This window comes from Nomascus leucogenys, chromosome 3 (assembly GCF_006542625.1).
Source record: "Nomascus leucogenys isolate Asia chromosome 3, Asia_NLE_v1, whole genome shotgun sequence".
Taxonomy (NCBI): Eukaryota; Metazoa; Chordata; class Mammalia; order Primates; family Hylobatidae; genus Nomascus; species Nomascus leucogenys.
Window position 1 is genome coordinate 48,661,650 of NC_044383.1, and position 24,787 is coordinate 48,686,436.

Here is a 24,787-nt window from a genome sequence, read left to right on the forward strand (position 1 = left end):
GGCCGTGACTCCAGCGCCCGAGGCTCACCCTGCACCACAGGACGCCCTGAGAGGGCAAGGTGGGCTGTGTTGTGACCTCCTTCCTTATCCCATTTTTTGGGAGAGTTTTCCAGGTGTCCTCACTCTAAGCTGAAATTTCAAGAGACTCATATATTGTTGGATATTCAGAACTTTTAGAATTTGAACCCAGTGTCACGGCACCTATCAAACTGAAAAACCAGGCCTCAGGAGATGTTGCTTTGACTTCACAGAATACTGAAGACAAGGTTTATGGGCCTTTATCAGGGAGGCCTTGGGCTCCTGAAATGTTTTCAAAATTCCTCAGAGTGTGTTCATCTATGAATACAGTATTAGAAACCAATTAAATACAGGAAAATGGATAGAAAGGCATTCCACTAAGGGGGAATAGAGTATGTCTGTGCTCTGGGACTAGGATGGGGCAGCCCATCTAGAGAACTTCACGGAGGTTCATGTGGCTGACTGGGAGACTTTCAGGGACTGAGCTCCAGGGGAGGCTGGGCAGGAGGACAGCCCGGGCTGACACCGGAGAGTTGTGTGTATCAGCCTCTTGCTCAAAGCATCTCTGAGGGTAAAGGGATCCCTGGGATGTTTATAAGAAGAAAAATGTTCTGGTGAATATATCTGTTACAGGTGGGTCCTCAGCATCTGTCAAGAAACTGAGTGTCTGGTATTTGGTCCTCAGCTGAGAACTCCCTGCCACTGCCTTGGTCATGCCAGTAGGAACCTAGCCCACACCTCAGTGACTCTCCTGAAGGGATTGTGGTGAATTCAAGGGAAAAGGCTCTGTTCTGTGTATGGGTTCCTGTGGGCCTAGGGATTCTGGAAATATGAGAGGTGTTCAGAATGTGTTAGTAATAAAACAGGAAACTAAAAGTGACTGAAAGCTTAAGAATATAGAAAACTTTTCAAAACAGGTACTTAGACTACTACATCCAGTATGTGGATGTGGATGTCAATCATAACTGTCGCATGTGACTCATAGGACAGGATGAAGCCATCAGTGAGTGATGTCGGCTGAACATATTGGAGCACATAGGAGAAAAACTCTGTGTCCTGCCCTCTGCTCCTCACCCTGGGGCAGGAGCGTGGGCCTGGAGAGGTGGAAGGACCATTTCCTTCATGTTCCATGGTGCGCTGTGGTGTCCCACCCTCTGGTCATGATGGAGAAACTTGGTCAGTCCCACCTTCCCACAGACATCAATGGAAAAAATTATTTTAAGAATGCAATTAATATTGAAATATTAGACTTTGAAATCCGTCATATTTACAAATCAAGGAGACATAGCTGAGAGTGAATTCGATGGATTCTGAAAAATCAATTCAGAACTCATCACACATTCATTATTTAAACAAAAATCAGCAAATTTCCCTCCACGTGATAAAGTATGTCTAAGAACAACCTTGTGCTCACATGATCTTTAATGGTGAAAGAGAAAAAAACTGCTCCCTGTGATTGAAAACAAGACAAAGATATCAGCCGTGGCTGCCACTATTCTATTCAACATTAGTTAGAGAATCCAATAAAAGTCACTATGCACGTGACAAAAATGGCCACTAGGCCCCTCTTTTGGCTGGCATGAGCAACTGCTGCTTCTCTAGTAAATATAGATTTAGCCCTCTCTATTCCTCCCCAGTTCTGGAAAAAAGTTGACATCTGTTAAAGCAAACTAAAAATGGCCTGAGAAGGACTCCATTTTTCTATATTTGAGTCCTTGTGGACAAACTGTAACCTAACTTGAGAGATAGATGAGATTGAAAACCAAATTTAGGAGTATGTGCCTGTAACAATAGCTGAGTCTTGGCCAATCCCAGCAGCCATACTTCAACCACTCATACACTGCTGAGTATTCAAACTCTGTTCATATAAGGCAAACGCCAACCTGTAACCAGTCCAGCTGTTTCTGTACCTTAATTCTGATTTCTGTACAACACTTCCTTTTTTTGTCCTTAAATTTGTTCTGACCATGAGGCATCCCAGAATCTCTGAATCTGCTGTGATTCTGGGGGCTGCTCCATTCTTGAATCGTTCATTGCTCAGTTAAACTCCTTTGAATTTAATTCAGCTGAAATTTTTCTTTACCACATCCAGTAGTATTACCCCTACTTCCTAACAGCACCCACACCAGATCAGACTCCCACTTTCTTTTTTTTTCCTCTTAGAATAACCCTTGTTTGAAAGTCTACTTTTTTTCTTTACTATTATTTAATTTAATTTTAAGTTCTGGGATTCATAGGCAGGACGTGCAGGTTTGTTGCATAGGTAAACGTGTGCCATGGTGGTTTGCTGCACCTATCAACCCTTCACCTAGATGTTAAGCACCACATGCATTAGCTATTTATCCTGATGTTCTCCCTCTTCCCACCCCCTTGACAGACCCCAGTGTGTGTTGTTCCCCTTCCTGTGTCCATGTGTTCTTGTTCAGCTCCCACTTATAAGTGAGAACATGTGGTGTTTGGTTTTCTGTTCCTGTGTTAGTTTGCTGTGGATAATGACTTTCAGCTCCATTCATGTCCCTGCAAAGGACATGATCTTGTTCCTTTTTAGAGCTGACCCTAGCCCTAACCCTAACCTTATTTGTCATAGCCTCAGTTTCCCTATTGATTACATGGGGATCTGAATAACACACACAGAAGGAATTCCAGTCCAATTGAGAAGCTATGACTGGTTCAGCATTTGCAACTCTGTCTGGAAGATGGAGACTCCTGCCGGGCTTCTGAGTCCCAGAGCCATCTAGTGAGGACTCCTGAAAACAATCTGGAGAATGCTCCCCACCAACCAGGGGCAAAGAGAGGAGCCCTGCTCTCTGATGGCCAAGGGTAGAAATAAACTTTCTCAACCCCATCCTTCCCTCCCACCTTAACCCATTCAGCACATACTGACCTGGCCCTCCTGCTATCCTCAGGCCAGGGCAACCCACCCCTCCCAACAGGCCTAAGAGCACAAAACTCTTTTCCATCTTGTTAGTGCCTCTGACCCAAGAGCCCCCCACCAGGCAATTGTGAACTTTGCATTTCAAGAAGAAAGTACTAATTTCTTTCCAGAAAATGTTGACTTCTGGTACTGTAATTATTAAAATGCTGAGCAATGGTCATCTAAATGCTCATAGTCACAATGCTAAGCTCCTAACAGGTACAACAAACAAACTCTTTGATATGGTTGTCATTTATCATCTCTGAGAACCTTCACGCCATCCCTATAGTCATTGTCAGGGCTTCTAAGACCTTGAGCCTTGCCCACTGCTTCTTCCTCCCAGACATGCACCCCATATAACTCATCCACCTCCCTGCAGAATCAGTTGCCTCTCCAACCTATAAGATGACTACCTGCTCCTCCTATGGCCTGTTTTTCACAGCCTATTGCTATTTGAATACATTCGATAAAGGTGGTCTCTAGGCCCTGTGAGGGCCTGGCCTTGTGCAGGATGTCTACAGGGCATGGGCATCGTGGGCCAGGATGGCTCACTGCACACTCTAGCAAACCCTGGCCTCCATGTCCGTGTGTGTATGTGGCAACATCATAGGCATCCAAGAAAGGTAGGGCCTTCCTCTCTTCCAGACATGTATCTGAAACTTTGTTGCTAGTAGAAGAAATCTGAGAACTGGCCAGGTGATCAAGGGCAGATGGTGAGGAATAAAGGGCTTGTGAGTCACTTCACCTCCTTCACCTCCTGGTGTGGTCCTGCTGCATGCCTCACCTTTTCATGGTCCTCAAGTTTTGCTAACTGAGATCAATATAATGGTGTGGGATTGAAATCATGATGCACCAGCAGTCTAGCCCTGCTCACTGCTCCTCACTCTGGGGCAGAAGCTGTGGGCTTGGACAGAAGAAGCGTAGCCTTTTCCTTTCTCTTCCATGGGGTGCTGGGGAATTCCACCTTCTGGTTATTGTGGAGGAGGCTGATCAGTGCCACCTTCCTACAGACACCAGTGATTCAGCATGGTCAAATGTTTTCTGAGAAAGCACCTCACAGAAGGTGCTGAAGAGCCACCCAAATCAGGCAGATTCTGGAGGACAAATCTATGAAGGAAGAGGAACCGCTGGAGATGTGGTCTCTAAGTGTGCGGCTTTTCAGACAAGGGCAAGCCCTGATGCTCAGTGAATATTGAACTTCACCACGATGACACAGGCTCAAACAGAAAATATGAAAAGTCCCACATTTGTATGACAAAATGAACTTATTCACACAGAGTCAATCTCAAGTTCAAATGGCTTTCTTGGTGAATTCTATCAACTCCAAAGAAGAAACAAACTTAGAGAAACTCCACCAGAACATATAGGAAGAAGGAACACTTGATGTGAAATTGTGAGATACCAGCAATTCTCTGCTACCCATAATAGAAAACAGTATCCAGAATAAAATGACAGAATAATATAGCTCATGATCTTGTTCACAAAATTGATTATAAAATATAAACATGTCAAACCAGTAACCTATGACAAATATAGGACATCATGGCCAAGTGACATTTATGCAGAATTGCAAGTTCAGTGTGTAACTTTGAAATGCACAATGGAATAATTAAATCAGGAAGACACAGTTGAGTCAGTTCAATACATTTGAAACATTAATTCACACATTTCATCACCTATTTATTTTATTTAAAAATCCCAGCAAATTTGAAATACAGGGGAATTTTCTCCACGTGATAAGGTACATCAATGAAGAAAATTAACCTAATATAATGGGTGAGACGTGGAAATCATTTCTCCCTGAGATTGAGAACAAGGCAAGAATATCAGCTCTCATCATTCTCTTCCATTTTAGATAGAATATTTAGCAAATGTGGCAAACAAAAGAGAAAACAGGCAGAATGTTGCAAAGAAAACAGTAGCACTTCCTTATTTACCAAAGACATGAATTGATATGAAAACATTTAAATGAATGTATTTTTAGACCCGTGGAACTAATGAATGTGATTAGCATGGTTTTACATTTTAGAGTAATATACACATTCACTTTTATTTCTATATTTTTAGCAACAGTTCATTGGAACATAGATGAATCAGTATTGTACAATGTCAATTCTCAACACCGTGATCTCCAGAGTCAGCTCCATTTTAATCAAAATTCTAGAGAAATTAACCAGCTTATTCTACAATGGATATAGCATGTATTATCTGAGGAATTATACTCATATTTTCAGACTTAAAGTATAAGACACAGCAATTAAAACAGTGTTGAATTGGCATGGGATGCATCAATAAACCAGTGGAATGGAATAGATAATTCATGCATACATTTGTACATATAAGTGGTCTTTTAAACTTCCATATAGATATAAATGATCTTTAATGGAGACTGGAAATACTTTTGAACAACTATTGCTTAAATCACTGTAGATTTATTAAAAGAGATAATCTGCATTGAATACTGCCACACACCATCAATGCAAATTAGCTCAGTATTAATATAAGAGCATAATGTAAAAGTTAAGTCAAGAAATGTAAAAGCTAAATCAAAATGTGAAAAGTTGAGTCGTTTACAAGAAAACAGAAGAATAGCTTCATGAAATAGGAGTAGTCAAGAATGTTTTGGGTAGCAAATTAAAATGCTAATGAAAAAAGAAAAAAGTGTAGATTACTTTTCATCAAACATGAAAACTCTGTTCATCAAAAGACACCAGTGATAAAATGAGGAGACTGTTCAAAAATATTAATAACATTCAACTGAAAAAAACTTGCCTCTAGTTTATATAGAAATGCTTACTTATCAATAAAAATGCTTATCAATAAGTTTTTATCATAATATGCTTATCAATAAAAAATCAATAAAAATCAAAGAAAATTGATCAAAAGAAATGCTAACTTATCAATAAAAATGTATAGAAATTTTTAAAAGTAGGCATAGGACTTGAATAGAAAATGCACAAAGGAAGAAACACAAAAGTTTGATGAAGAAACTCTAAAGTATTTGATATCATTTTTCATGAGGGAAATAGGAAATCATGCTGAGATACCACTCACACCTTCAAGAAGAAGGCTAAAATTAAAATGACTAAAAACAACAGGAATTGGCAGGAAGAGGGAACAACCAAAACTGCCATTTTCTGTCAGAGAGAAAGTAAACAAGTACCACCACTTTTGCAAAGGACAAGGCAAAACAAAATATCTTCTTTGACTGGTGGAACTAAGGGTTGGAGGTAACAGCTGGAGAGAAATGTGAGTACCTGCCTCCCAAGCGAGTGGATTAACCTGTCCTGGCCTCTCCTGAGAACCACAGCACTGCAAATCCAGTGGTTAAGAAAGCAACATCGCCTCTTCTGTCTGAGCTTCAGTTTTCATATCAGTACACTGGGCCTTCAGCCTTGCATGGCCAGAGCCCTCCTCCTTTGGTGTGTGGGTTTCCCTTTATGTCCCCCAAAGTGTATCAGGAGCATGTGGCTTTTCCACTGTGGTTTTAAGCTCTATTTACAGGAACCATCTGCAGAGTCTGCAGAGTTCACTGTGCATGCACACAGTTGTGCAACCGTGGCTTTGTCTGAGTCACTGATTCAGCCATTCATCCTACAGATACGAACAGGAACATTCCAGAAGGAAGGTCTGTGATCCTCTTAGTCTTTGTAGCAGTCTTCTCAGGGATACCTATAGGCATTATCGATCATTTCTCATTCTAAATTAACTTCATTCATTTTTTTGACACAGGAAAGTATTATAAAAACAAGTCTACAAGGGTGGCCCCCAGCCTTCTTATACAAAAACTTTTCTGCATGGTCATCTCAGTCTGTGCTTTTTCACACTGCACATCCTCCATGCTTCGGTCTGAGCTGAGCCACCTGGCCAGGCTTGATGGGAATTTTCTTGGAAGAAATGGGCTACTAGGCTAGCATGAACTTTGCTTCTTATGTGAGGTGATGAGGTCAGGGTAACAGGTTGTGGTAATAGGGTGACCAGGAGTCCAGACATGGCTGTTACCAGCTCCTCTTCTCTACATCTTTCTACAGATTTCACAAAGGTAGGTGCCATAATTATTTTCCTCTATATCTTTGTTGTTCCAATCTTTTATATTTTTAATCTCTGCCTTCTCTACTTAAGAGACAGACAGACAGACATACCTCCTGATAGCTGCAGGATGGTTCTTTGGGAGGCCTTGAACTGACCCAGTTTTCCAACCTTTCTCACTTACAGTTCTCAGGAATAAGTTTGGAATGCTCTGGTAATGCAGCATCCTGAGATATGGCAGAACTGGTCATGGCAGCCCAGGCTCTGCTCCTGTCCCACATAGGAACAGAATGTCCTTCAAACAGTAGTTTATATCAAGAGGTCCTTGCAAATGAAACACTAAGACAAGCTTCTACTGATGAGTAGGAATGGAGCGAGCAGCCAAGCATTCTCGAAACAAAAGAAGCATCATCAAAGCTAAAAGGGTGAGGAAGGGAGGGATTCATGGAGATATAATCTGAGGAAAGTCAAAATTAAACTGCATCCTGTATCCCAGGATGACTCATCAAAGATCTCTCTATCTCTGTCTGAAGTCCATCATTACAGTGCACGTTTTTAGGTTCATGACTGATTAAAAGCTTTCCTCCCTGCCTGCTTCTCCTCCACAGCTCCTGCTAGGGCAAACCTATCTGATAGTTCCGCTTTCACACATGTGGTTCCTACACTCAGCGGGGAGATAAAAAAGGATGGATTAGGCACTAGAGATACCTAAGGGCCATGGATGGAATGTGTTACATCACTTTTGCTCACATTTGCGTTTCTAGATCCAGATCACTTACTCCCAACCCAACCCAACTGCGAGGGATTCTGGGAAATACTGCTTCCTGTGCTCCCAAGGAAATGAAATGGTGCTGGAAATGAAGCCCCATTTCTGCCATAGTGTATGAGAAGATACCACTCAGGGGGTTTTGCTCTTTGGGGACAGTGATCACAGAAATGGGGGATAGCTGAAGAGTTACTGGGTGGAGGGTAAATTATTTTTCAGATGAGATATCTTCTACCATGTCTGCATCCAGTGGAGAAGGATGAAATAGAGAAAGAAAACCGGTAAAGCAAATTGAGTTACTTGCTGGAGAGATATCCTTGAGTCACTGAGAGGAGGGTAAGACTGAGAGCATGAGTAACTTGTTTGGCCTTAGAAGAGAACACAGACAGTTCATCCACGATAAGAGTAGGAAGGCCGGAGTTTGTGGTCACTGATGGAGGCACATTGGGACATTTGGTTGTGAGAAAAGAAGTTATTTTCTGATCGTTTTCAATTTTGCAGCGAAGTAAAAAGCAAGATCTTTAGGCAAGAGTGAAGACTGGAAAGTGTGGAAGGCTTAAGGAAAGGATAAGGTTTAAAGTTAGTTATTATCTGGAGCCATGGCAGAGTAAGGGAGAGAAAATGCAGCAGGATTACTGGGTGGCACTTGGGGTTACTTGATGTTAGAAGTCATTAATTTACAGTGAGAGAGGCATCATGATTGTGTATTTTTCTACAAGCAAGGTCAGTTTTTCAGGCGCGGGTAAAGAGTAAATTGAGAGTAGAATTTTGACACGGTTGAAATTTTTGTCCCCAGGACACTTAAAAGAGGGAGGGAATTATTAAAGGAAGTGGAAATTGCAAGAGAGTGATTATAATTCTTAGCCTCACCATCTAAGTGTGCAGGAGGAAAGTGAGGACAAGAGGACAGTGAGGGGCAGTGACACAATAATTGGCTCAAGGGTTACACGGTCCTAGGAATTTCAAGAAGTGGTGTTGTCTGGTTCCAGAAAAAATGAGGTGAGGAGAACAAAATTATCCCCACAGATTTATCTGTGCATTTGAATTTCCAAAAAAGTGTACCAGAAAGTTCATCATTACCCTGGTGACTTTATAAATTCAGCATGGTAAATTCCATTCCCTATCTGTGGTTCAAGTCAGTTCAGTGCTATGAACTCAGGCTGAGCTCACTTAAATACCACACAAGGCTATGGCAAGTCCACTCCATGCCTGCCAGTGCCTGTGTTTGTCATGATCCTAACAGTCAAGTGAAACCATAACATTAGAAGCATGTTTATATCTTGTCATATGTCATTTTCAATTTATTTTAAGCTTGGATTCTTTTTTTTTTTAGAACAGCTTGATACCAGAAGAGTTTTGGAAATGACACTGTGTGAATAAAGCATTAGCAAAACCCTTTCTCCTATTTATGGAATTTGACCTTGGGTTAACTTTCTAGTTCTGTTTGCCTGGAACCCTGATCAGGGTGGAAATCCAGCAGTGTTAATGAGCAATATTGCTTCTAAAAATGACCTGTGATTGAATCATGAACTGCTTCAATCTGGGAGGACACAATGAAGTAAAAATATTAGTTTTGGAACCATAGTTCTGGACTTTCTGAAGTGCGGTGATTCTTGTGTCTCATATGTCCCTTGTGGAGACCTGGAAACTTTGCCTATGGAGCTACTGTCATAACATATATTGGTTCCTATCAGGAATGAGGGAATTTTAAGCCAGGGTCGGTTCTAAGCCATTACTGTACCTGTTTGTGTAGGTCTAACTCGGTCACACCTGAAGTCTCCCTGGAGGGGCAGAGAGCAGCCCCTAGACTCCTGTGTGACTCCTGTCAGGCCTCCTCTCACTGCAGAACAATGTTTGGTGCTGTCCTAATGGCAGGCTGTGTTTCCTTTCCTATCTTTCTATCCTTCTAAATGAATCCAGGGCTAAGTGTGACCTATGATGAGTCTAAACGCATAGTTGTACTAATAAGATGGCAGACTGCACATTGCACCTGGCTGTCATTTGTAAGTACATATGCATGTCACTCGGTATTCTAACATTGTGCAACCCAAATCCGATATGAAAAGGTGAACTGAATTCGAGGGTTTACATGAGACTATAGTTATCATCAATGACTGGATTTCCAAACTTTTTATGTTTATTAGAGCGCTCTGTCTCATGTAAAGGAATAAATTTGAATTAAACAATTACTTTTTGATGAAATTGTTCTTTAACCTCTTCTATGTATTTGTGTTCCATGTAAGATTTTGATTGAAATAAATTTGTCTTTAATTTTGCCAAGTAGAAACATCCACTGCTCTGTAGCTGTCACATAGAAGATGCTCCGGAACCTACCTGCATGCTGACAGTGTCAGGGAGCTCAGCACCCAGAGGCAGGATACTCCACTCCCCACAGCATTGTTGCCTGGGTGTCAGCTCTGGGATGTACTTGAAATTGTGCCTTGCCTCTGCTGCTACTGGAAGATTTAGTGGTTGCATTCTAAAATATTCCTTCTAATGTGAGGGGTCAGAAGCAGGAAGGGGAGCTTAATATTATGCAAGAAGTTTCAATTGGACTATCTATCTGCCAAATGTAGCATGGGAGGGGTGTGTGTGTGCATATGTGGGTGTGTGTGTGGGCTCATGTATCCATTTCCAGCCCCACTCCACAAGTTATCTCATCATTCATGAGTACTTCCTGTCATTCTTCCCATTGGCACTCTCCAGCTGAGACCTGACACAGACCACATCATGGATAGGAACAGAGAGACCCACTGAGATCCTGGGTTAACAAATGTGGGAAGAGAAGCCACTCTTGGTAGGAGGGAGGTTGAAATCAACTGATTGCAGACATGAGTGGGAAACAGACCCTTAGTGCATGTAATTGATAAGGATGCTGTTTTGAAAGACCTAGAATTGGGCATAGACATCCACAGCTGCAGAGTTTAAGGGGCCAGCATCAAAAAGACCACATCTTAGAGCAGACAGGAGTGGGACAAAGATACTAAGGGACACAGTGAAGGATCAGCCTTTCAAGGGCCTCCAGGAATGAGAGAATTCTGGTGCTCATGAGTGCAAGTCATTCTTCGTTCTCCATGAAAAGGTGATCCCATGGATCCTGAAAGAGGAGCGACTGGAGTTTGCCTCATAACCCGCAGACACACTTTATAGGAGAGGGGTGCTACTGTTTGTGGTGGCCACTGCATAGAGATTGTCCAAAAGACAGGCTCATGCCTCCTTCAGGAGCCTGTAGTTTTTCATGAGTCCTGTGCATACTTGTTTTCGTTTCCTAGGATAACTGTAGTAAATTAACACAAGCTAGGTGGATTAAAACAACAGAAATTCATTTGCTCCAATTTCTGGAGTCCAGAAGTCTGAAATCAAAGTGTTGGCAGGGCTACACTCCCTTTAGACACTCTAGGGGAGGATCTCTTTCTTGCCTCTTTCAGCCTCAGCTTTCTTCTTCCTTCCTTCAGTGTTTGCAGATGTTTCTTTGCTTGTGGCTGCATTGCTCCAATCTCTGCTTCCTCATTCCTTCCTCTTCTTCTTCTGGACATCTGTCTCTAAACTCCCCCTGCCCATCTTGATACATGTGATTTTATTTAGGGCTTGCAATGGACTGTTTGACTGTTTGTTTCCTCTCAAAATTCCTATCTTGACATCCTAACTGTCAATATGATGGTATTAGAAGTTGTGGCCTTTGGAGGTGATTAGGTCATGAGGGTGGAGCTCTGCTAAATGAGGTTTGTGCCATTATGGAGTCTGTGACTCTAGAGAGCTCTACCGGTCTCTTTCTACCATGTGAGAACACAAGGAGCAGTCAGCTGTCTAGAACCTGGAAGAGGTCCACAACCTCACCAGAACCTGGCCATGGTAGCATGCTGATCTTGGACTTCCATCTTCCAGGACTGTGAGAAATAAATTTGTAATTTATAAGTCAACCAGTCTACAATACTTTGTTACAGCAATCTGAAATGGCTAAAAAAGGGCCCAACCAAATAATCCAGGGTAATTCCTCCTCTCAAGATCCTTAATTTAATCATATCACATATAAGATAGTATGCACTATTTTGCCCTGTAAAGTAATATTCACGGGTCCCAGAGATTAGAATATGAATATATCATTGGAGGTTACCTTTCAGCTAACAACAGTACTTTTCATATAAAATTGGTCAAACTGGTAGGCCCAAACTAACCATTACTATTCAGATATTGGTGCCCAGAAAGGTGCTCTGAGGGAGCAATCCCTTTTCTGGAACAAGCATTAATCTTCCTGACTTTCCTGGTGATGCATGTGGAACTCACATAGTGAGATAGGACTGCACAAAGTTTATGTTATTCCATTTCCCATCCCGTTCATCTCCACACACTTTCCTCTGTCTTGTCCGTCAGGCTCCTCTGGGTAGCAAATGTACAGTTACAGGGGTCTCATTCAGGTAGAGCAATTTCCTGGGTCTGGGTCCTCCCTTAGGCCCAGGTAGGTGTGTTACTTTCCTCATGAGACATACTAGGCCTGTTTTCTTCAGGTCCATGAGGGTGGTGATGGACTCATGGACACAGAGTTCACAGTGGGCGGCCAAATGACTGCCTGTTGCTGGCAAAGGTCCCATTTCCCTCCATGATCATGGATTCCTGCAAGATCAGAGCTGGAGAAGAGAGGGATCACAGTCAGGCCTTTGATTAGAGTCTGACTTCTATGCATCTATGAGTGTTTGTATGTTTGCTGTATACGTGTTTATTTTGTGTTTCTCTTGGGTGTTTCTTGTATGTGTGCTTGTGTGTGTGTAAGGAGGGGTATGATACTGCCTCATCATCATTTTTTATGTATCATTCTGTCCTGCAGTGTGAAAGTGGTTGCCTGTCCTCAGCAGTTTCTTCTTTTGGCATCTCTAAGTGATGCCTTATCAGGTGGGGTGTTAAGGGGAGACAAGTCTGAAAGGAAGAGCTAGGTTACATAACACTGGCCAGAAACTGGGAGAGAAGAACAAGAGGAATTGCTTGAACCTATTTATGACCTAGAGGATGGATTAACACATGGAGAATATGCTTGATGACATGAGTTTTGAGTGAGACAGTTGTGAATTTTCAACTTTCTAAAGCTACCTCACATGAACTGTGAGCTCGCTGCGAGTATCCCAACCTCTTAGATTCTCTTTTCCTCTTTTGTAAAATGATGTTTTATGAGGTCATGGTGCAAAGTTTCTAAGTACAAAATATGGCACATAAAAGGTACTCAGAAACCCCTTCTATAAGTTTTTCTTCACCTCTTGTTCCACTCTGATTCTCCTGTAAAGATTTAAATCACATGGCACTCAACCTGTACACACACCTAGCTCACTCCTGGTCCTCTCCCAGCCAGCTCCCCGCTACTCACTTTGGTTGCAGTGACAAAGTCCTGCTGTGGGTTACATGGGCTCACTGGGCCCCAAAGTTCCCCCTCACCCTTAGCTAAAAGCCTGGTGTCTGCCTGAGGGTGGCCTGCAGCTCCTTGTCCAGATTGGCCTTCAGTACTGTGGAGACACCCTGTGAGCTCAACGTCAAAGCCATCATTATTCTCATGAGTGTGGCAGGCCCCAGCCCTTGAATCACATACACCACAGTAGCCCACTCCCTCCTCATGAATCTCCCAGTGGGGATGTGAGCCCAGACCCTGGAGTGACTTTTTATGGAGGTCCTGGAAAGCACATGAGAATATCTCCATTCATTCATTCATTCATTCATTCTCTCTCTCTCTCTCTTTCTCTCTCTCTCTCTCTCTGTCTCTGTTTTTCTGTCTTCCTGATCATAAGACTGAAGCTCAGAGGATGTTTTCCAGGGAACAATTCAGTCTACTGTAGTATACACAACAGGAGTCTCCACTGCCAAGTGTATTTGTTTTCTAGGGCTTCCATAATAAACTACCACAGACTGGGTGGCTTAGAACAACATAAATTTATTCTCACATAGTGCTGGAGGCTAGAAGTCTGAGATCAAGGTGTCACTAGGGTTGGTTCCTACTGGAGGCTCTGAGGAATATTCTTCTACGCCTCACTCCCAGCTTCTGATATAGGCCATCATAGATAAACAGCCCTGAGGAATTAGCAGCAGTTTCCTGGCTGAATTGTTCATCATATTCTGTGTTTTCTCATAGAATGGAAGATCTTAGTAGAAAACAAGGCTGTAGGCAGATGTTTCAGAAGAAGCTAGTAGAAGTTTCTGATACCAGTATTGTCCACAGTCTTTGTCTTAAAGATGCATCACTCCAATCTCTGCCTCCTTCATCACACAGCATTCTCCTTGTGTGACTGTGTGTCCAAATTTCCCTCTTCTTATAAGGACACCAGTCAGTGGATTAGGGCCTGCTCTAATCCAGTGTGGCCTCGTCTTGTCTTTATTATAACTGTAAAGACCCTAATTTCACATAAGGGTGCATTCATAAGTCCTGGTGGTTAGGACTTGCATAGATTTTTTTTTTTTTTTTTTTGTGACACCATTTAGCCCACAACATTAAGGAATGGGAATTCCTGACCAAGGACACTGAAGGTGGTCTGTCCTGTGTTTCATTTCTTCTCCTTTGGTCCCTGGCCAGCCCTTCCCAGTTTTGTCTTTTTATTACTGTCTCATAGCAGTTGTTTCTGTATCCTATGTATCCTTTGACAGATACAGGCCAATCTTTGCAAATATTTTTCTCCCAGTCATGGTTGGCCTGTTTTTCCTAATGTTTAACAAACTGAGTTAATCTTTAATTTTGATGAAATTCAATTGATCATTTTTTACTTGAATAATAATTGAGTTCTCTAAGACAATTTTGCCTAATGCTAAGTTACAAAAGATATCTGTACATTTTGAACCTAGATTTTTTTAGCTCTTATGAAATAAAACTTTAAAAGAAGACAGGGAGCAAGCAAGAGACAATCAGAATGTAAATAGAAAACAATGTAACAGAAAGGAATGTAGCTCTTATGATCCTTTGTACTTGTATGTTATCAGTTGTCATGTCTCCTCTCTCATTTCTGATTTTGAATCTTCTCTGTATTTTTCTTAGTTATTTTAGCTAAAGTTTGGAAATTGTATCATTTCACAAAAATTAACTTTTGAGTTTCATTGATCTATTTGCTTTTCTACTCTCTATGTCATTTATTTCTGTTCTGATCTTTGTTATTTCCTTCTAAAAGGATGAAATATTAGTGAGAATACAGAAAATACGAACAAGATTAATATCCTGACCTAATGATACACTAATCAACTGTAAAAATCACATTATTTCTAGTGCACATAATACAGTTACCATTCTAAATCATAACCTAGATCATAAAATAAAATCTTAACAAATTTCAAAAGATTGAACTCATATAAAAGTATATTTCTGGATACAGTGGAATTAAACTATAAATCACTTACAGGAGTATAGCTTTTTAAAATACCCAAATATTTAGGAATTAAACCACACACTTATAAATAAACCATGAGTCAAAGAAGTCACAATGAAAATTATAAAATATTTTGAATTGGATATGAAAAACATATTTTGAATTGGTGACAAAAGATACATATCCAAACCTGTGGTATGCAGCTGAAATAGTTCTTAAATAAAAATTATAACTTTAAATGATTATATTAGCAAAGAAGGAAGGAAGAAAATCAGTTCTTTAAATGTCAATTAAAAGAAGCTAGAAAAAGAATGGCCAATTAAACCCACAGAAGATCGATACAAGAAAATGATAAAGATAGGAACAGATATAAATAAATGAAATCATAGAGGTTAGTAGAGAAAACACCAAAAAGAAGTTTTTGGAAAAAAATTAATAAAATTGACAAATCCTTTGCAAGATGGATTAAGAAAAAAAGAGACAGGCAAAGCACAGTGGCTCATGCCTGTAATTCCAGCACTTTGGGAGGCTGAGGCAGGCAGATCACCTCAGGTCAGGAGTTCAAGACCAGCCTAGCCAGCATGGCAAAACCTCGTCTCCACTAAAAATACAAAAATTAGCCAGGAATGGTGGTGGGCATCTGTAATCCCAGCTACCTGGGAGGCTGAGGCAGGAGAATCTCTTGAACCTGGGAGGCAGAGGTTGCAGTGAGCCAAGACCGTGCCACTGCACTCCAGCCACTCCGGCCACTCCAGCCTGGGTGACAGAGTGAGACTCTGTCTCAAAAAAAAAAAAAAAAAGAGATAAAATACAAATAATCATAACAGATACATAGACATTGCTATAGATCCTACTTACATTGAAAAGAAATATGAAGATATTGTAACAATTTTATGCCAATACATATATATTCAGAGGAAATTGACACATTCATTGAAAAATATAACCCACTGAAACTGAACAAAAGACAGAAAACATGAATAGGTTTAGATCATGAGGAAATTAAATCTGAAATTAAAATCATTTCCCAACAGAAAACACCATTCCAAGATGGCTTCACTGGTGAATTTATCTAACATTAAAGTATAATTTTACACAAATTATTTTAGATAATAGGGAGCATGAGAGCACATCACAGCTCATTTTAATGAGGCTTACATAACATTGACACCAAACCATAGCAAGTGCATTAAGGAAGGGAAAAAAAGCCAGTATCTCTCATGAACATAGGTGCAAATGTTCTAAACAAACTATTAATAAGTCCACTCCACTAATATATACACAAGATAAAATGTGACTAAATGGAGTTTATTCCATCAAAGTAAGGTTTATTTAATTTTTAAAAATCGATACGTGTTATTTATAATATCACATTATCGCATTAAAAAGCATATATCTAGTGGCATAACTGTGTGTATTAAGGCCTAAAATGTAGTATCCTGATACTTTACTACACACTTTAAAGGTGTTAACTTATTTCATCGTCCCCACAATTTTCATGAAATAGGAATCATTATTTTCTCCCAGCTGCAAACACATGGCTGAAACACAAAGTAACTGGCTCTAGATCATGTAGCAATTAAGTGACAGAGCTGTGAATCCAGTTTAGATAGGCCTGACTGGAGCACTTCATTATATTGTCTTTCATGAGTCTATATCTGCTCTGGTGGTCTCTGTATTGGGGTTGCTAACCAGTGCAATAAGGTAAGAAAAAAAGTAAAGCAATTGGGAAGAAACAAGTATTGCCATATTTTCAGCTTACATGACTATGCATATACAAAATCCAGAAGAATCTACAAATTACTAAATTTAAGAAATAAACTTATTGAGGTTACTAAACATTGTAAGACTACACACAAAACTTAAAACTGTATTTCTGTGTACAAGAATAGAAAAGAAAAAATATTAAAAATATATTATTAAAATCACTAAAACCACCAAAACAAGATATATAAGGTTTTTAAACTAAAAATGTCAAAACATAGCAATGAAGTTAAAGAAATCCTTGTTAAACAAAGAGATACACGATGAACATTGATTAGAGATTCAGTAGTAAGTTGCCAGTTCTGCATAAGTTGATTGAGTCAATGTGGTCCCAATGGAAACCTCATCAGGTTTTTGTGGAAACTGAGAAGCTGTTTCTAATATTTATATGTAAATCTTGACTTGAAGAAGAACAAAGCTGGACTATAGTTACAACTATAAATATACAGTAATTAAAATAGTGTACTGTTTGACACAAGCATCAACAAATAGACTAGAATAGACAGCCCAGAAACAGACACACACACATACAGTTACCTAACTTACAAAAATGCACCACCCTAATTCAATGGAGGAAAAATGGTCTTTCCTACAAATAGTGCTGTCTCAAGTGGATATCTATTCTACTAGGAATAGATAGAATGTTTATTAATAAAACTATTAGAAAAAAATGGAAAAATATCTTCATGATTTCAAAATCATGAAAAATCTCTTCATGGTTTCAAAATTGTGAAAAATATCTTTATGGTTTTGGGATGGGCAAAAATTTCTTAAACCTGACACAAAAAGCACTAATTTTGAAAGAAAATATGAATAAATAGACTTTCTCAAAATTAGGAAATTTTGTTCATCAAAATTCAACATTAGGAGCAAGTCAAAAACTAGCAAAATATTTGTAATACACATTAAAAAGGACATATTCAGAATGTAAAAATAACTTAAAAATCAGTAAGAAAAATATTGGCTAACTAATTTAAACAAAATACAAAAGATGTGAACGGGTACTTCACAAAAGAAGATACCCAAGTGCCCAATAAGCATAGAAAAAAGTGTTCAACCTTATTACATGTTGGGGAAATACAGATTAAAACCATGGGGAAATATCACTTTACATCCACAGGAATAATGAAAATTAAGAGAACTGAAAACATTGAGTTTTTACAAGCACATAGAGCATCTAGGACTGCCACACATTGCTGGCAGGAGCATAAATTCATACAATCACTTAGGAAAACTGGTAATATCTACTAAAGCTAAATACATGCTTTCCTCATCCTCTACCAGTTCCACTCCTGGATAGGTAGCGAAATTAGTGCACCATGTCCACCAAAAGACAAGTCCAGGAATGTTCGTGGGTTCTCTTCCTCATGGCCAAAAATTGGAAGCCACTTAAGTGCCTATTAACAATAGAATGGATGAACAGAGGTATATTAATATAAGGGAACCCTACATGGCAATGAAAAGGATGAAACTTTTGTACATATGACATGAATGAATCTCACAGACTTAATTCTGAGTAAACAAGACATACAACATTACACACAGTGTGATTCCAACTATACAATGTTTATAAACAGACAAAATTACTGTGCAGTCATGGAGGTCAGAATAGTATTTTCCTAGGAGTTAGTACTAGGAGGAGTTATAAAGGGGCTTCTAGGGAGTCAAAAATGTCCCATATCTTAATCTAGAAAGTGAGTATATAGGTGTGCATGTGCGTGAGAATTTGTGAAGCTGTTTGCTTGAGATTTGTTATTTATGTTCTTTACATGGTTTAATATCTCATTAGAAAGAAAACAGAGCTCATAGAGAAAGTTACAAAATAGATTTTCTTAATACATGAAACTTGGTAAAAAGCTATGGTATTAAACTGTGGTGATGTCATTAGGGGAACCCTCTACCCAAAGAGAAAGGAAGGCTCAACAGAGCACAGGTGTTTGTTGTAAATGGAAAAATGAATCCATCTTATTTTCATATTGCAGCAAGTTAACACTATCGAAAGTATTACAGATTTATTAAACTAGATAGTTAATGTAGGATGCAAAAGATAGGGCCTCATAGTATATAAAAATATATTATTATATAATTAGCATGACTACTACCGCTGCTACTAACTACTACTACTACTACTACTATTATTGCTTTGTTGGTGCTGTTAGTGATCATTTTTAGTGATTGCCCACAAAAGGAACAATACTGGATATGAGGAAATTGATATAATTTATCTTTTCAAGCAGACTGTGGGCCTGTGGGTTGCAGTAAAAAGACAAGGTGGGCCTGAGTGATGTGACTCTTCAGATAGGGAACTCGCAGACAGCCAGATGGGAGGAGGAGCAGGGGACATCATTCCACCGGCCATTTCTCAGTAGCAATACACAATCTTCATCAGAACCAGCATTGTTGGGTTCACCCTCATTCCAATTTGTGTAGGTCAGTCTATTTCCTGTCAGATCCACAAACTGCCCTTCTGTCTTCTCATCAGTGATGCCCATGAAGGCTTCCTCCTTGATGAGATTCTGAATGGCTCTGTTCTCTGCAGCATTCCTGGGGGTGGCCACAGAGGCCTGGAACTTGACACACAGGGCCTTCACTTTTTCAAAGGTCATCATTTCACCATTGGTCAGGAAGAACTTGTTTCCAACTTGTTTGCCCAGAGAGAAGGTCAGCCCTAAAATGTGAAAAAGTGGATGAAACTGACTCATTCTTAAGCCCAACTCAAGGTATTTCTCAAGAAAAAGTCTTCTAGAGTAGAGTTGCCAGATAAAATATAGTATGTCCAGTTAAATTTGAATTTCAGACAAACAATGAATGTTTTAGTATATCTCCCATAGAATTTTTCAGACATACTTATACTAAAAATGTTTTTAAGCTGAAATCCAATTTAACTGGTGCTTTGTCTTTTTCTTTGTTAAATATGGCAACCCAAATGTGAACAGACAGACTGGTACAAAGGCCTCTCTGTGCTTTCAGATCAGAATTCTAAAAGACATATAATTTGGACTTCTGAATTCTAAATTATTAACTTGAGACCAAACAAAAATGTCCGAAAATATTTGCCCCAGACAGGTTAGACCCCACAGCCAGGTCTCAATACCAGTGCAACAAAGGAATATAAGTCCCATTTTCAGTGAGCAATATCAGAGGGTAAAGGATTAGGGTATCTCAAGTCAGACTGACTTCCATCTATAAACCACTCCTGCCATTTATTAGCTCTGTGCATTTGAGCAGTAATTTAACTTCCCTTTGCCTCCATTTCTACCAAATTGTTGTGAGAATTTCATGAGGTCAGAATATGAGAAATGCCTCGCAGGGTACTGAAAATTATATGCATTCAATAAATATTTGTTGCATTCTATTTTTCCCAAACTTCAAGCTGCCTGGAGAGTAAGAGAAAAACTTACACTTTTTGATACGTGCCATTTCTGTTTGCAGAGCTTTTCTTTCTGAGACAGCCAGGCTACTATCACAATCTAGAGAATTAGAACAAAGTAAAGAAGCACTGTTAAGAAGGAGCCTCAGAACCATGCATATACAAGGGAGTGGAGCATCTTTTTCAAACTGAAAAAAAAGCTTATTTTACATTGATGTTTACACTGTGGAGGAAAATAAAAAATACTGAAAAGCCAGAAGAATGAAAAATCTCTATTTCCATCCAACCCCAAATGTCACTCTTTGTCTGTTTACTGTATCCCAAAGTACACATACATATCACATGTACACATATACTCCCTGATTACCTAGCAATCCATATGCCAGGTTCTTCACAGATTTTGTTTTTCAAATAAATTGTTCTATCAAAACTAAAAAGAAATCTCTTGAGGCATTACTCTATTAGGACCTGGTGAAGAGTGATGAAAAAGATTGCAGGGTTTTTGTCTTTGAAGAGGTTTTGCTTTTGACGTCTTTTGTTTTGTTTTTGTTTTTTCCATGTTTGTTCAGTTAGTCAGGAAACCAAGATTTTTGTGAGTTGCCCATTATCCAAGTGGGTAGGGCATGAGCAAATCACTTGTGGTAGATGGCAAAAATGGCCTCAATAGGGTACAGCTCCTCGCATTAAGACATGAGTCTATTTCCCCACTCCTTGAATCTGGGCTGGCCTTGTGACTTATTTTGACCAATACAGTCTGAACAGAAATGATAATGTGCTCTGAGTCTTCAAGAAGCCTAAAGCCTATCTTATTTCTACTCTTGGGAATCCTGTAGTCACTGCTATGTGAACAAGCCCTGGCTAGCCTGTTGGATGATGAGAGTTGTGGTTCAATTACCTTCATCACTCCAGCTTACATTCAAACAACAGCCAGACACATGAGTGAGACTATTGGCCATCAGTTGACCACAGACATATGAGTAAGCCCAACTTAAACCAGCAGAGAAATCACAGGGCTGACCCACAGACTTGTGACTTAAATTGACGGCTATGTTTTTAAGCTATTAAGCTTTGGCTTGGTTTCTTATGAAGTAAAATATGACCATGGTTACATGCTTTTGTAAAAATAGGCATAATAAGCCCACACTTAGATGGCCTATTTTCTCCCTATTTTCTCCTTATTATGCCTATAGGCATAATAAGCCCACACTTAGATGGCGTACTTTCTAGGACCAGGGCCTCACACTGGACTGTGTCAGCTGACGGAGAATCCAGGCTCAGCTCCTACAGGGAGTGGCTGATGAGGGAGTTGTCTTGAAAAGTTTGTAAGTCTGTACTCAGGCATTTATAGGAATTCCCTAAGGCTCTAAGAATGAAGAGAGGGCTGAGGGCACTGGGTCAGAAAGCAAATTTGGGTATCTTCCTTTGAAGGAACAGGAGAAGGAGCACCTCTTACTAGGTACTCAAGGTCTCAGACCCCTGGGTGCACTCAGCTCAGACCTTGCTGGGGTCCTTACCTGGACTGTTTCCAGGGTCTCCTTTTTGGCCCTTTGGTCCTGGTGACCCAGAAGGCCCTGGATTTCCTGGAGGCCCCAACTTTCCAGGAGGGCCCTGTAAGCCTCTGAGCCCTTGGCCTGTTGGAAGACAAAGGAAATGTGACTTAATATCTATGTTCTTGCTCTCTCTCTTCAAGCGTTTGATGCCCAATCCCTTCTCAGGAGAAAGGAGACCTTGACCCAGGACTGACCTTTCTGAGCACTGCTCTCAATAACTGTATGGTATGCACCTGAGAGCAATAACTTAAGAAATAAAGTTGCCACGTGGAGGTTGCTGCAGGGAGGATGCAAAGTGAAAATCAACTGCTTGTTTTTTTTACAAGTAGTTGTGGTTCTCCTCTCCAGCCCACTGCTGCTGGATCTCCCTGTAAATAGGTTCCCCCAGTAAAACCTATGTTTGTTTTCTGGCTCCAGGTCTCTTCTTTGGCCTCTTGAACCTGGCGCCATCCCTATTGAAGGGAATAGGGGTCTGACATGACAATGACCCAGAGAAGAAAAATTCATCCTGTGTCCCATGGGAGGGCCTGACCTGTGGGCCACTTTCCTGGGCAGGCAAGACAACTGTTAGCCACAAACTGCTGTGTGGAATTCTGAGATGCCAGAGAATGAAAACTGAATCTCTGTTTTGAGTTATAGTATAGTTGAGAAAAATATACTCAAATAGGACATCAGTCTCTGCATATCCCCAGGCAGTTTTCGCTGGAAGGTAAAGAATTGCAGAGACAGAACAGCCCAACATATACCTGGTTCCCCCTTTTCTCCCTTGGTGCCATCACGCCCGTCTTTGCCTGGGAAGCCATTGATGCCTGGAGAGCTACAGGCAATCACCGCAGGGCAGGTCTTTTGGGCATCCTCACAGGTCACAGTTTCTGAGTAAGATGCTGCCACCATACTCATGAGAAGGAGAGAGAGTGACGGAATCAGGGACATGGTCCTCACCTTGGTGTGAGAAAAGTCAGGGAAGGTTAATCTCAGTTAATCAACACATATTTACTGAACATGCCCTCTGTCCTACAATCTGGGTGCAGGCTATATAGAAATAGATGACCCATCCCTGGCCTCTAGCTGGGGATTTGGAAAAGTAAACATTCCTTGTGACACTGTGTGACTAGTACTTTAACAAAGGTAGGCACTATGATGAGCAGTGGGGATCCTAAGGAGGGGTTCATCTGTGCCGAGACACCTGGTGTTGCTGCTGGAAGACTATAAACATGCTTTCCATGGTAGTGAGAACAAATGGGACTGTGCATTGCCAGCTCGCTCATGCCTGTTAGCTTAGGGAATGAGAATGAGTGGAAACCCAGGTGTCTGTAGGAGCTTCCTCTTTCTCTCCACGTCCCCTTTGGGTCCATCTGCCACCTGAATCCCATCTTTGTATCTGGGCAGCTGATTCCCCTCCAGGGCCTGTTAACTATCATTTGCTCAGTGGCAGGCCCTGAGCTGAAAGCTGGTGATCCAAAGAGGAAGGTCTCAACCTCAGATCAACCTCAACCTTAGTTACCAACCCAGCCCAGAATTAACTTGAGTTTGCTTCCCCTTGGTGTTTTAGACAGGCTTGCCTGGGTAAGCATTTTCTCTGGAAATTTCTTACTATGTTGGCCCTGGCAGAGTGCTAAATACCTCTCTACTTTCTGGCAGGAATTCCCCATGTTCTGTGAGTCAAAACCACTGGCAATTAGACAACTTGCCTTGAATCTTCCTCCCATTTCTCAATCTTAACCTTTCATTTGTTCTTCAGAGCTTTCTTCCAGCTATTACCCCCTAAGAAACCTCAGCAGCCCAGCCCCATAGGTCTAAGCCTCCAAGGCTCCCTTTGAAAACAAAGACAATCTCCACTGCAGATGAACAGATAATAGAGGAAAGTCACAGATGCTGCAGCACAAGCAGAAAAAGAGACATCCTCAACCTGATTTCTGCCTTCCATCCCACTCCCCCCACCCCTAGAAAGCCTCCTCCATGCCTCCAGGGCCATGTCAGCTCCCCAAACCCTTGATCCGGGAACCCAGATTTATTCACCAGAAATGACTTACTGGTGTTTCTGCAGAGCAGGGACTCAATGACAAGGACGCTGGCCCTCTAGCCTGGGGCTCTGGCAGATGCCTCAGAGTGAGGGAGGAGGCTGGGCTCAGCAATTTAGGGCCCAATCAACCTTGTGAACAAGGATATCCTGGGCCTGGCCTTCAACTCCAGATTAATAAACAACTCTTCTCAGAACTATGAGAAATTTAGGAGCCTCCAACACAGTGCTCGGCAGCTGTCTGCTTTAATACAGCACAATTCCTCTTTCAATTGCCATCCATTCTGGCAAATCTCATTGCTGAACTACCATAACTAGGTTCACCTAGTTAGTCATGTTGAGATCCTTGTTTCCAACAGAAAAACAAAGATACTCACAAATGCATACGCATGCTCATGCACACCAACTATACACACAGACACGTGCATGCGCGCACACACCCATCCATGAAACCACATAGACCTCTTGCTGCGATTAATGCATTAAGGCCATTCCTGCCTCAGACTCTTCACTTGATGTCTCCATGCCTGGACCCCTTACGGACATCGCCGGCTAGCTCTTTCTCTTCTATTCAAATATTCCAATTTCAGAGAAATAAGTACCTTGATCACTTACTCTAAAATAGTCCTACCTAGCAGTCTCTATCCTCTTAGCCTGAATTATTTTCTCTCATGTTACTTACCCCTTATGATATTATAGTCATTGACTTTACTTTTCCAGTTTTTCATTGTGGTAAAATAGACATAAAATTTATCATTTTGACCATTATTATTAAGCATACAACTCAGTAGCATTAAGTACATTCACATTGTTGTGTTATCATCACCATATCATGGGATGATTTTCATCATCCCAAACTGAAACTCTCAACTCATTAAACTAGAATTCTCCATTTACCTCTACCCACAGCCACTAGTAACTTCTGTTTTACTTTCTGTCTCTCTGAATTCATCCATTCTAGGTACCTCCTATATGTGAAATCATACAATAGCCCCTTTGTATCTGGCTTATTTCACTTAGCACAAAGT

General features: G+C 40.7%; 1 protein-coding gene across 1 annotated transcript; it reads right to left on the reverse strand.

The window, feature by feature from the left end:
- Positions 1–16,347: 16,347 nt before the first annotated feature.
- MBL2 (mannose binding lectin 2) lies at positions 16,348–22,736 on the reverse strand. Its single transcript, XM_004087588.3, has 4 exons — positions 22,486–22,736; positions 21,704–21,820; positions 20,221–20,289; positions 16,348–19,487 (listed from the first exon to the last, which is right to left on the reverse strand). Exons 1-4 carry the CDS (start codon positions 22,670–22,672, stop codon positions 19,114–19,116), a joined length of 747 nt encoding a protein of 248 aa, XP_004087636.2. The 5' UTR covers positions 22,673–22,736; the 3' UTR covers positions 16,348–19,113.
- Between the last annotated feature and the right edge of the window lie 2,051 nt (positions 22,737–24,787).